The sequence below is a fragment of the Setaria italica genome, chromosome IV (genome assembly GCF_000263155.2).
Source record: "Setaria italica strain Yugu1 chromosome IV, Setaria_italica_v2.0, whole genome shotgun sequence".
Lineage (NCBI taxonomy): Eukaryota > Viridiplantae > Streptophyta > Magnoliopsida > Poales > Poaceae > Setaria > Setaria italica.
In genome coordinates, this window is record NC_028453.1 from 1,450,868 (window position 1) to 1,463,693 (window position 12,826).

At 51.3% G+C, this 12,826-nt stretch overlaps 2 protein-coding genes across 2 annotated transcripts; both read right to left on the bottom strand.

The window, feature by feature from the left end:
• Window positions 1-3,831: 3,831 nt before the first annotated feature.
• On the bottom strand, window positions 3,832-7,157 carry LOC101759460 (protein GPR107). The gene is made up of 2 exons (XM_004964380.4): window positions 5,476-7,157; window positions 3,832-4,294 (listed from the first exon to the last, which is right to left on the bottom strand). Exon 1 carries the CDS (start codon window positions 6,948-6,950, stop codon window positions 5,559-5,561), a length of 1,392 nt encoding a protein of 463 aa, XP_004964437.1. The 5' UTR covers window positions 6,951-7,157; the 3' UTR covers window positions 3,832-4,294; window positions 5,476-5,558.
• Window positions 7,158-11,888: 4,731 nt separating this feature from the next.
• LOC101759865 lies at window positions 11,889-12,773 on the bottom strand. The gene has a single exon (XM_004964381.4). It carries the CDS (start codon window positions 12,652-12,654, stop codon window positions 12,118-12,120), a length of 537 nt encoding a protein of 178 aa, XP_004964438.1. The 5' UTR covers window positions 12,655-12,773; the 3' UTR covers window positions 11,889-12,117.
• Window positions 12,774-12,826: the final 53 nt, after the last annotated feature.

Consider the following 12,826-nt stretch of genomic DNA (forward strand, 5'->3'; position numbering starts at 1 on the left):
TGGTAGTGATGGATTGGAAAAGGGACGTGTGGTTAACTAGTGTTGTGTTATGGCTATCGACGCTTGCTTCGTTCCCAATTTAACTGCATGCGCTACCTCCATGCATGGAGCGTACGTGGAGCATGGAGCATGGAGCAGGGAGCAGGGCCGGCCATCCCCCTCTTTTCTCTGCGACCTTTCTTTATTGTAGGCTCACTACTCCCTCGCTTTTGTAACATGCATGATTGTGTACTTTGCCGTAGTGATTAGTTTACTAATACAATGTAAAGGAAAGGGAGCAGCAAGCAGGGGAGGAAGGTTTTGCTTTTCTTCGTTTTCAGAAAGATCTACTGGGCTCACTCGTTCACTCACTCCAGTACTACTTCTCCATCCAGTCTTCAGGAGCATCATGTGCTTTGATTCATTCTGTCCCTCCAAAGCCGTGGGGAATTGCTTTACATGGACATGAATATCTCATCTACTCCATCAGATATCAGATATGATCAACGAGTCATAAACTTTAGTAAATTAGGTAGCTGAAAAGAACTGTGGCAGTTTCCAATCTGTGCACGGGCTCCCATAATTGAATCGATATCCCTTTAACTTAGCTCACTGCTCACCCTATGTGGGGCAGTTCATTTGAGTAGTAGCAGTATAGTTTGAGATCAATAGTACTTTCAGCAATGAACAATTGGTTGTCCATCTTCCATGGCCATGATTACCATGCATTTCCCTTCTTGTACTTTGCCATTTTGACTGCCAATTTAAATTCATCTGCTACTCCAACCAAAAGCACAGCCACAAAAGCACACACGACGAGCAGCAGCATTAAACAAATTACCCAAAGCGAGTTTGATTAGTTAAATTAGCATGATAATCTTTCCGAGTTATGACAAAGTTTTGGCATCAGGATGGCATCATGCGCGGGGCGTACGCGGGTGTGGCCTACACGGCCGATCATGCGCGCCAACGGCACAACTCGTGCATGGCGCACCGGGGCGGAAAAGGGCTCCGATTCTCGACATGCAATCATCACGGCGGCGAGCACCCGGCGTTCGCTCGCTGCATGCGTCGACGCCGCTGCCGTTGCCTCCATGGCAGTTGCCCGGGAGCTCGGGCGTCTCGTTTCCTTCTTTTTCTTCTTTTTTTCCTCTTGAGCCCATGCATATGCGTCGCACCAGCTAGTAGTAGTACGACCGCTATAGGTAGTAGGTCGTGGACGCGAGCATTAGCGAGCGAGATCTGGCATTATATTCCTGGAATGATTGATGATCCATGCTTCAGTTGATTCGCTGACATGCTTGAGCCCTTTTTCGGCTCTCATTTATGTCCAAAGTGGGGGGAAAAAGGGTGCCAAAAGAATCTTATTCCCTGGCTGCCCTGCTCTGCTTCAAACCAGCACCTAACGCCCACACTGCAAGAGTTCCTAAGGTCACATAAATGAATTTCGTTGTAAACATTTTGGCTTCCAGTTGATTCAGGGGAAATAAAGAAATTGGCTCTGCTTGCTCAATACCTTGGCCTGAATACAAAGAAGTAAAGATCAACAGCCTCAACCTTGGTTCCTCGATCCTGCCTAACCATATCCAAGTGCCTTTCCTTTCCAACCCCATCTCACCAAACGGCGGCCACCAAACCGATTACCGAATACTCCATGCTGCACGATCATGGCCCATCACAACGGTGTCCATCCGCCATTCATCAGTGGTCGCCCCAGATCTAGGCAATGCCTGAACCTGAAGCTTCAAGGAATCAAGGGCAACCTGGTATCTCCTCTCCTGCACACGTGCAAGCTGCTGTTGCCAGTTACTCCAGTTCATGGCACATATCAGTTGTACTACAAAACCTGCGATTAACTGCTTAATCTCCATCCTTTGTTGACTACAATACATGCTTTAGTCCAGGAGCTCTACAACCATCTGGCTTGGCAGAGCAGCAAAGCCAAAGTTTGCACACCACACAGGGAGACTCATCCGCAGCAGCGATATTCCCACATGCCACCTTGATAACAAAACCTGGGTTGCTTTTTCTGAATGGTTGAGTGAGTCAGACACTTGCATGCTAATCTACAGGCGCCGCAGCTGACAGCAGCCGGGGATTCAGATATCGGATTCTCGGGCACTGTAGCTCACTTTACAAGAACGTAGCTACAGGGACATAACATGAAGCGTCACCTTTTCCTTTCTTCCCATGAAGCGGACAGCTCCCACTGCATGGCTTCTCCAGTTCGCCTTTGGCATGTCTACCGAGCATGAGACCCAGGGAGCAGGCGAAGTGGCAGCCTCTATCAGCAGAAGCCTATGTGCAGGCTCTCAAGATCATCCAACTTGCAGCCCAGGGCTCAGACCAACTCCCACTCTCAGTGCAGACGCACTATGCATAGGATGGGGAAACAGGCAGGCATGCCTGAGCAACAAGTGCAGATCAAGCCAGCACCACCTGGGAATCGGATTGCGACTCATCACCAGAGCCATTCATGGACGAAGATGCATGCAATCCTCCCTGCCCAAGCCGCAGCACAACAGAAAAGAAAAGGGTAAAGAGTCAGGAGCAAGAGCAACCCAGACAAGGTAACAAATATGACCAAGCCAGCAGGTAGGGGCTAGAGTGCCCAAATAGAACCAACCACACAGCAATAACAAACTTCTAGTTTATTTTAGCAGCATGGTTCTCCACGATAGGGAAGCATGCAAATTTTCAACACCAAATAAACTCAAGGCACTAACCAGATGGAGGTGTGAGTGACATCCCTGGAGATTTGATGTCAACACACCGAAAGGAAATCATTTACTAGGCAAACTATGACAGAGGCTGTCCTTTTAGCATGCATAGCTCCATCCACTTGCAAAGTTGCTCCACCTTGTTAGTGATCAAACCTCAGTGCTTCCACCGTTATGACCTGTTTACACGCTATAACGAACTTTTATTAAATTCAAGACAAGATTCAGTAAGGTTCGTGCCAACATGCATGATAGAGACACTCTTTACTTTTTCCCCGTCAGAAACCGATGTACATACTTTATTACCATGATGTAAATACTTGCCCAATGAATTCACCATGCGATCAAAACTTTACTGCAAGCACATAGGCCTGCATGCATCGTTGCAGCTCCATAGTAATTGCCTGAGATTAAAATCAGCATCCTTTCAGACCATAATCACAGTCACTCCCTAAACTCGAGGGGTTACTATAATATCTGATAATAGGTCATTTTAAATTAAAACATCAACCTTCCAATTCATGCTATAGAATATGAACTGAGCAACTATTAAGTTGACCTCGATGACTCTTGACTTCTCTTGTTCCTATGTCTTCTTTTGTAGATCCAAAGCAATACAGCTAGCATTAAGACCCAAACTAATACATATTTTATCATTCACATTCACAGGTACACATGCGTATTTTGGTCTTACCGTCGTGCCCAGCAAGTAGTCTTAGAAATACAAAACCGGAACAGATTAAAAAAATGGGCTATAACTGAATTCTCTTGTTCAAATCAACCAAGAATGCTGAACTGGAATATAAACCAACCAGGCTTGAGGCTTCGGTACAAGTTTAATATCAGATCTGACATTAAGCTGCCAAGACCAAGACTGGGCCAGGCCTACCAATATCATCAAGTCCTAGGCCCATTGAATCTGTGCAGAGAAAGATTGAACTGACTGCCCATCTGCCCCTAGTTAAATACTAATTCAGTGTTGCCAATGGGAAATGATAAGCACACAAATATCAGTAACCACCAAAGTTTTGTTTCCATAAAAATAGAGTTATGCCATGAAATTAATATATACGAGGGAAATCTAGAAATTGATCTTACAGCTACATAATAAAGTCAACAAACTATGTGCAGATAAAAAACTGAGCCCGAACCTTTACTATTATATGAGTTTTGCAATATGGTAATGTCTGATGCCATAAATTAAATCTTATCATAAAGAAAAGACCAAATCAAGAAGATGTTCAAAGAGTCCTCATTACATGAATTCTCGAGCTGTCAGCTGACAAAATATCACTGCATCTTAGATGATAAAAGGGGCTACCTTGGATAATTATGTCCGACAGAGATTACCTAACTGAAACAAGACAGAACAGCCTTCCAATAACAATCTACCATTGCCAAGTAAAACACCTGCTTTTCTTTATCCCAGAAATACAACAGTTCTAACACCATTTTTTTAAAACACATCCAGCAAAGCAGTTCAAACGTTAATACAACTTGGCCTCTTTCTTCTAATATTCAAAACTTGGACAGACTTGAATTACAAAGTGAGAAGAGTAGTGACTTATAATCTCAGACCTTGTAACAGAGGCACCCTGTGAAATGATAGCATATAAAAGGGGCATCAGAACACCTCAGTGCCAAAAATTTCCACTGCTACTGCATACCAGGCCACTAAAAGGTAGAAGAACTACTCGGCAGCAAGGTCAATAACAGAAGGACTAAGGGCTTGACTTGAATATTAAATGCCCATCAGATGTAGCAAAATACGAGGTACTTTATACAAAGCCTAGATTAACTTTAATGATAACAGTAGCCCGTAAAGAAAAGCAAGGAACAATAGAAAACATGGTAGTCAGGTAGTATCAACAAAATTCAAAATTACCATAAGTGTTTTGACTAGGGCAGGCTAAAGAGAAAGCAGGGAGACAGGGGATGAAGGAATTAAACCAAAACTAGTATCTACAAAAATGGAAGGTCCGAATATCCTAGCCCAAGTTAAATTTCAGAACTATGATGTGCCCTCAAGCAGTCTGAGTCTCCTAGGTGGTCATGGAAATGCCAAATTACATAAACTGCTGAGGGCCAATTCAGAGAGGAGTAACACAGTAGCAAATTCTGCTTAAATTACAAACCATTGTGATTCTAAACATTTCATAGAGTGCATCCAATGTGGAACCTTCATCTTCCATAAAAGCATATGTGACTGTGACAATAAGGGGGCACAAAAGGCATATACATGAGACTCGGAACTAGGTGACAGTGAAACTAAGGGACTGCTTGGAAAGGGGAATTTGGATCCAAATCCTTGGAATCCTGAAACTCTGGAGAGCAATCCCCTTGTTCCAAACAGGTCCTGATGCAAATTACACAACCAAATAGCATCTGCAACTCCCTGTGGTGTTTTGGTGGCAAAACAACATTTGTCTTCCAAGCGAACAGAGGAAACATCAAACTTTAATACTCAAGTTAACATGTCTTCTGCCTCTAAAGAAGAAGGGATTCCTATAGCACAAGAGCAAAGTGAAAGTACACAAGTAATCTTGAACAGGTCAGAACTCATAAGTACATTCAGTATCATATGGTCAAGTTCGTTTACTATGTAAAGAAATTAAACATCTAGAATGAAAACAGCTCATCTCAATGATTATGGGTAAAACTAAAGCAAAGGCAAGCTGCATTGCTTAACACACACTGAGGGTTGTCGATACCCAATTACAGTAAGACAAAATGTAACCAACTCCAAAGGGAAAACAAAAGGATATGAACTAGATACCAGTCTATGCCCTTTTTCCTGTGGTGGCCCATTCAACACCAATATCACCGCTGGAATGAAGGAGGATGCCAATCCCTAAACCCTTATAGCTCGAATTCATCATCCAGCTTGAGTGCCTCAGCTGCAGCCTCCTCTTCCTCATCATCGATCGCAAAGTATGGGTTATGCACCTCAGGCCGGAACTTGTACCCAGTGAACACGTAGAAGGCAAGTGTGGCAAGCTCGCCAGCCACGACGCTGGTCCACAGATACCGGTATGAGGTGATGGTCTGTAATGCGTACACCACAACGCGCGTGAAGTAAATGTAGCAAATGACGACCACATAGTACTGGCGGAAGAGAGTCAGCTTCATGAGGTTCACAGCTGCCTTCCCATCTGAGCGAGCAGCCTCCCGGAGGTTCTTAATGGACCAGACAATGGGGAAGAGCACGGCGCAGCAGCAGACCACATCGACCAGCAAGAAAATTTGCTTCCAGGTGACCCAGTCCCGAGCATAGGGTCCAGATTCGTCGATGACCACCTGCGCAATATTGGCCACGACTTGCAGGGGGATGACCACCATGAGCACCTTCTTCTCCTTGTCGGCCAGGTAGGGCTTGAGGAAGGACCAGCCGGTGCCGATGAGCACTATGAGCGTGAAGAGCGAGATCCCCTTGAGGAAGCTGAAGATGTAGAAGAGCACGTCCCATCCGTGGGCGGTGCCGGTGCGCTCGATGCAGGACTTGTCCTCGGCCTCGGCGAGGAGGTTGAGCGCCTTGAGCACGAGGACGGCAAGCATGAAGTAGTGGATCCGGAAGACCGCGGCGCGCTTGCGCAGCAGTATGGCGACCCAGGCGGCGGCGAGGCCGGCGTAGGCGAGGCAGAAGAGGAAGTAGATGGAGGGGAGCGAGGAAGCCCCCGCGGAGAGGTACTGGCGGTCCCCGGTGGCCGGGTCGACGTTGTACATGGCGGAGCGGACGTCCATGCCGACCTTGAGCCCCCCGCCGAGGCAGTTGGCGAAGACGAGCGTGTACTGGCCCGGCTCGGAGACGCGGAAGGCGGTGGAGAAGGAGGAGGAGCGCGCGACCTCGACTCCCGCGGGGTTGGAGGGCGGGCGGAGGCGGTCGAAGGTGAAGGCGAGCTTGACGGACTCGGACTGGAGCGCGCAGGTGACGTCGAGGTCCTGGAGCTGGCGGAGTACGTGGACCCAGGCGTCGAGCGTGGAGAGGAAGAAGCCGAGCTGGGAGAGGTCGAGCTCGGCGGAGGCCGGCGGGTCGAAGGTGATGCCGGAGACGTTGAGCTCCAGCACCCCCGAGTGGGAGAAGCCGAACTCGTCCAGCGGGATGATGCTCCGCGGGTCGGACCGGATCAGGGTCTCCCGGATCTCGGCCGCCGCGGGGGGCACCAGCATCGCGGCGCCGAGGACGAGGAGGAGGAGGACCGCCGCGGGGCGCCTCGGGAGCGCCGCGGCGCGCGGCGACGGCGAGGCGGCCATCGTGTGGGTGGCGCGATCTGGGGGAGGAGGCGGCGGCGGTGGTGCGGTGGCCGGTGGGATTTGGGATTTGGAGGGTGGGCGAGCGGCACGCTGGGAGGAGGGGATGGCGTGGTGCGTCGGCAAAGGCACACGGTTGACAAGTTCGGGCCCGCTCGACTACGCGACGACGCAGTTCACGTCTCCCTTTGATTCCGGTTGTTTTTCCCCCCACTAGAAAATATTAGAAAAAAAAATAATTATATTACACTTAGCTTGGTCAATGAAATGGCACGATGGCACGAGTTGTAGAAAATACGCAAGTCCATTGCTCTGACTAGTGCCTGCTGGGAAAGTGCCCTTTTAACCTTGGTACAAGCAAGCTTGTTCAAGAATTTTAGTGCAGCAGTTTAGTGCAATTTTAATGTGAATTTTGCCAAATTGTCGAGCTATGCAAGACCAAGGACAAGACCAAAACACCATAGAAGCAGGCTATCTTTGTAGGTTTTCATTGTGAGTAAAATTGCACCCAGGTTTCTTATGTACAAGGTTTTGCACATTAGTTTCTTAGAGACAAAGGTTTTCTCGTCGGAATTGTTAGAGAAAAATGTGTTGAACTCGAGTATCGGCCAACTTGTTTCGACATAATCTATGACTAATTGTAGTTTCCATTTTTCTTTATTGCATTCTATGGTAGTTGTAGACTTGTAGCCTTGTAGGTAATTTTCCGCAATTTAGAACGGTACATACTCCCTCGGCGATAGTGGTTGACGTTTCAGTGTCAGTGTTGGCACGACGTGCTTTGAGATCAGTGATCTGCGGGGCTTACAGAAAGATCAAGAGGTTTGTTGGGAGTGATGCTTCAGTCGCCGTCTCAGCAGCAGACTGATTGATTAGTTTACAAGGCGGGTGGCTGGCAAGCTGATTATTTAAGCGTAAGCTTGATGACCCCTCCTAGCCACCTTCCTGGTTCCGAGATCTAGCCTTGCTGTAACACCCCTGCAGTTGTTCCTGCAACTCGAGCAGGAAGATGTTGTCACGTTCAGCTACTAGATCCGGCTCCCAGCACTGCCAGCATGATTAGTTACCGGAGAAACCTGGAACGATCCTTCGAAAAATGTTGCTAGATGCATGACAGAATCTGCCGTCAGGGTCCGTAGAAGAATGTTCTAGTTCTCACTGAAACGCTGCTGAGTCTGCTGTCAGAGTCTGTAACTACCACATATAGGATATGCCTGACGAAGGTGTGCGTATACATTGAGTGCAGGAAGTTCAGACTTCAGAGTAGCACAATTTGTCTGAAAACGCATGGAAAATTTCAGTGCAATCGCAGGCACAGATGGGCAGAACAGCAGAGAATGTAGCGCGCAGTGCGCAATCTATTTAGCGCGAACTGTCAGATGATGGCTTTGGTTTCCTAACCTTCGTTACATTCTGAATCTTGATTGGCAGTGTCTCACAGGAGAAATGAGAAAGCAGAGCAGTCCCTGCCCGGCCAGTAATGGACTAATGGTCACAAGCCGAACAGGGAATTGCCTCATCTTTCAGGAAATAAGGAATTCTCTCTAACTAAAACGATATACAATATGAAACGGAGAGAGTAAATTTCTAAGAGTAAAATCACGCACTGATTTTTTTGAGACAAAATTTTTGCACATTGGTACCATGGAGATAAAGTTTTCTCATTCGCAACGTTGAAATCGGAGTCCCGAGTATTGTCAACTTGTCTTCACATAGACACGTAACCTATGAGTCTATGACTAATTGTACCTTTTCTTTTGTTTTTTTCTTGCATTACATGGTATAGTTCGTGGTAAAATTCCAGCTACTTCAAACGTGACAGGCCATAGCATACTGGTAGTTTTTCCCTTCTAGTATTTCATTTTTCTGTGAGACGTTGGTTGGCGTTTCAGTGTCGGTGTTGGCACGACGTGCTTTGAGATCGGTGATCTCCAGCGCTTTAAAGAAAGATTAAGAGGTTTGCTGGGAGCGGTGCTTCAGTCGCCATCTCCGAGCAGACGGATTAGTTTACACGGCTATCGGTTTGCAAGTTGATTATTAAAAAAAACACCTTGATTACCTCTATCCACCTTCCTCCACGTTGCGATCTAGCCTTGTTGTAACAGCTCTGCAAGATGTTGTCAGATTCAGCTACTGGATCCAGCTCCCATCACTGCCAAGTGCCAACATGCTAGTTGCCCAAGGGATCTGGAACGATCCTTCGAAAATTGTTGCTAGATGCGTACTGGCAGAATCTGCCGTCAGGGTCAGTCAAATGGTTCCAAGTTCTCACTGGATCACTGCTGTAAATAGTGTCAGAGTCTGTAACCACCACATATGGGATATGCCTGACGAAGATTTGCTTGTACATATGGGTGCAGGAAGTTAAGAGACATTCAGCGTTGCAAGCCACCCACTGAGCTCCGAGCCTCCGCGTTGCTCACCGCGGGTGACACGGGCGGCGCTCCAATCGCCGCCGGCAACCCACCTCACCGCCTCTCGTCCCCACCTCACCGCCGCCGGAGGGGGTCGCCGGAAGCCTGTCCGGCTCCCGAGGACGGCGGCGGCGGGGCATACCGACGGCTCCCGAGGATGATGACGGGGTGGGATGGTGCTAGGTGCCGGGTGGCGTGCCGGAGTGGCGGCGGCTCGAATCCGGCCTCCCCGCCCCCGGATCCACCGCCCCAGGTCAATCCCGGCGCGGCGCGAAGAAGCGGCCGTGCGGGGCCGGTGAGAAGGAGCTGGGGTGCATGGAGGACCCGGGCCCGAGGATGAGGAGGACGTGGCGGTGGCAGCAGTGAGGAGGAGGAGGGATCGGGACAGCGGCAAGAGAAGCGGTGGTGGTGGCTACTCCGGACGACAGTCGTCCGGCGTGTCTTCGTCGTCGGGCTTCAACAGCAGGTTCCGGTCTGACGGGGCGCGCAGAGGCCTCACCGTCTGGCGGGGGGGACCGATGGGCCCAAGCGGTGGCGGAGGGTCTAGGCCGTGGTGGTCGAGGCTGACAGCAACGATGCGGGGGACGGCAACAACGTGGAGGTGAGGAGGCACCGCGCGGGGGAAGGAGAGGATCGGCCAGCGGCAGCATACGGACGGAGGCCAGCGCGTGGCTCCACAGCGTCAACGCAAAGGAGGTTGAGTGGCGCGGCTCGCGGAGGCTGCCCCGGGCGTGGAGGGAGGTAGCGCCGAGCGGGGGAAGGAGAGGACTGCCTAGCGGCGGCGGACGGAGGGCGCTGGCGCATGGTTGCACGGTGTCAGCGCGATGGCGGCCGAATGGGGCAAGTGACAGGCCGGGGCACGACAGCTCCTGTGCCTTCAACGACAGCGGCGTGGTGTCGCGGCCAGGTGGCCTGTGCAAGGTGCGCCAGCGACGCCATGGAGGCGCGGTAGGGAGACTTGGCGCAGGGGCGAGCTGGTAGCACCGAGGTGGTGCTGCGGGCATCGTTGGGCCACCTCTTCTTGGCTGAGGAGTTGCGGAGGCAGTGACAGGAGAGGAAGGCGGCTGAGCTTTGGTGGGGTTCGCGTGGCATGGAGGAGGCTGTGAAGAGTGGGGGCCCGGTGTACTGTGCGGTGACACGGCGGCGAGCAAGCGGAGGCGGAGGTACGACGGCGTGCTGTGTAGAGGTGCGGTGGCGATGTCGTCCCAGATGGGCTGTCGTGACGGTGGTTTGGGAGTACCGAGCCGTGAGCATGCAGTGAGGAGTTGGGATGCTCAGGGCGAAAGCCCTCGCCGGCGTTTGCAGGTGGAGATGACGGCGGCGCCCTAGGGTGTCGTTCTCCCCATTGAGAGCGTCATGTCTGAGCTATAGCCTTGCTGCACGGGGTAGAAAACCCTATCCAGACCTTGGACGAGCGACGGCGGCGCCATTGGCGTCGTGCCCTCCTTGGAGGTGTCATCTCTAGAGACTCATATCGGTTTATGACAATGCTAGTCCGTTGGTCATGGACGGTTGCAGCTGGTGGCGGCACTTCCGCCGCGTGGCAAGCTGGACGGGCGTTGTCGAGGCCATGTGGAGGCGATCGCAGGTAGGGCGGCAGCCAGGGGTTGTCGTATGGTTGTCGGTTTTGGCTGCTTCCAGCGGACTGCGACGGCTGGCGTTGCTTGGCAACGGTCAGTGCAGCGTGGGACTGCATCGGAGGATGGTACTTGCGGCAACAGCATCGTGAGAAGCCTAGGCTTGCAGCGGACTACGGCGGGTTGCTCAGCTTGGCTGGACTATCTGGTGCGGTACATTGTCGGAAGACGACGCAAGCAACTTTTCTGGTTTGCTGACATGGCGGTAGAAGCTTTTGCGAGGGTGAAGCAACAAGGCGAGGTCAACTTGCGGTGGCGACTTGGTTGATCGATGGAGATCTTGTGGAGCGGGGCAACATTGCTCACCACTCAGGACGGCAATAAAAGAAACGGATCCGTAACATGGAGTACCGTAACGGGCGAGGTGAGACTCCCGCGCATGGTGTTTCTTTGAGGCGACGGAGTGAGGTGGAGTCCAACGACGGATGTGGTGAGGCTCCCGCGTTGTGTTATTGTGGTGGCGACTGCGAGACAGCTTGCGAGAGGTCCGGATTCGGTGATATTACTACATCAGGTGGAGGATAGTGTTGCAGTGGCACTACAGTTGAGGATCCCGCATGGCGGTGGCCTTCTTGGTGCGGTACAGTTTGCTTCTATCGGTTCTCCATCGACATAGGGCCACGCCTGGAGGTTTCGGCAAACACATGAGCGTGAATGTTGGTGGGTGCCGCCGTGGAGAGTGGAGTGGAGAGGCTACATTTGAGTTGAGTGGTTACCCGCGTTGATGTCTCAATCCAACCGGGTGAGTCTTTTTTTTATTTTTTCTTTTCTTTCCATGACTATCGTCTCCCAAAGACTGTAGGCTTGTATTTTCTGCTATATCAATGCAACACGCGCTATCTTGTGCATCATTCTTTCAAAAAAAGAGTGCAGGAAGTTCAGACTTCAGAAGTAGCACAGTTTGTGCCCGAAACACTTGGAAAATCTTTGCGTTGTGCAATCACATGCACATATTGGCAGGAAATGAAATGCGCAATCGCGTTTCGCGCGAACCGTCAGATGATGGCTTCAGTTTCTCAACGTTTGTTACATTCTGAATCTTGACTGGCAGTGTCGCACAGGAGAAAATGAGAAAGCAGAGCAGTCCCTGCCCGGCCACTGCCAGTAATGGTCACAAGCCTACTGGTGGTGGTGGTACTTGTCGGCGAGCTGCTGCACCCTGAGCTCCAGCTCCCGGATCCTCGCCGCCCACTCGGGCCTTATCACCACTGGCCTCACCTCCCCGACAACCACGTCGCCTGCCCCCGGCTTCTCCTTGGCCTGCCGGCGCGCCACGGGCTTCTTGTCTTTCCTCCTGGCCGCCTCTTTCGCCGCCGCGGCCCTCTGCAGCGCGCGCAGCACGTCGGACCCCCGCAGCTGCCCCCCCTCGGGCGCCGGCGCCGGTGAGATGGGCCGTCCGGGTGTTGCCTCCTCCCGCTCCGGCACTTCGTCGTCGTCGTCCTGCTCTTGCCCGAAGAAGCCGTCATCGACGTCGGAATCGAAGCCGCCGCCGTCGTCGTCCCATGAGCGGTCACGACGGGACCCTCCTCTGGTCCAGCGCCGCGGCTTGGCTGACACGACGGTGGGCGCCGGCGCGCGGCGGCAGGGGATTGCCGCGTGCGGCTGGGGATGGAGAGGGACGAAGCAACGTGCGGCGGAGAACATTGGATGGATCATGGCGGAATGGATGGACGGACACACTTGGAAGTTGGAATTGGATGGCCCAAAGGCTCGGATTAAGGCAACCGGGCCCAGCCCAAGAGATTATAAAAGGCAGAAGGCTCCAAGCTTTTCTTTTTCAGTGGCAATGACAGAAACATGAGATCGCATATGAACATATTTCTGAACA

Excerpts from the sequence above, each read along its gene's own strand:
- LOC101759460 (XM_004964380.4), bottom strand. The coding sequence starts at position 6,950 with ATGGCCGCCTCGCCGTCGCCGCGCGCCGCGGCGCTCCCGAGGCGCCCC.
- LOC101759865 (XM_004964381.4), bottom strand. The coding sequence starts at position 12,654 with ATGATCCATCCAATGTTCTCCGCCGCACGTTGCTTCGTCCCTCTCCAT.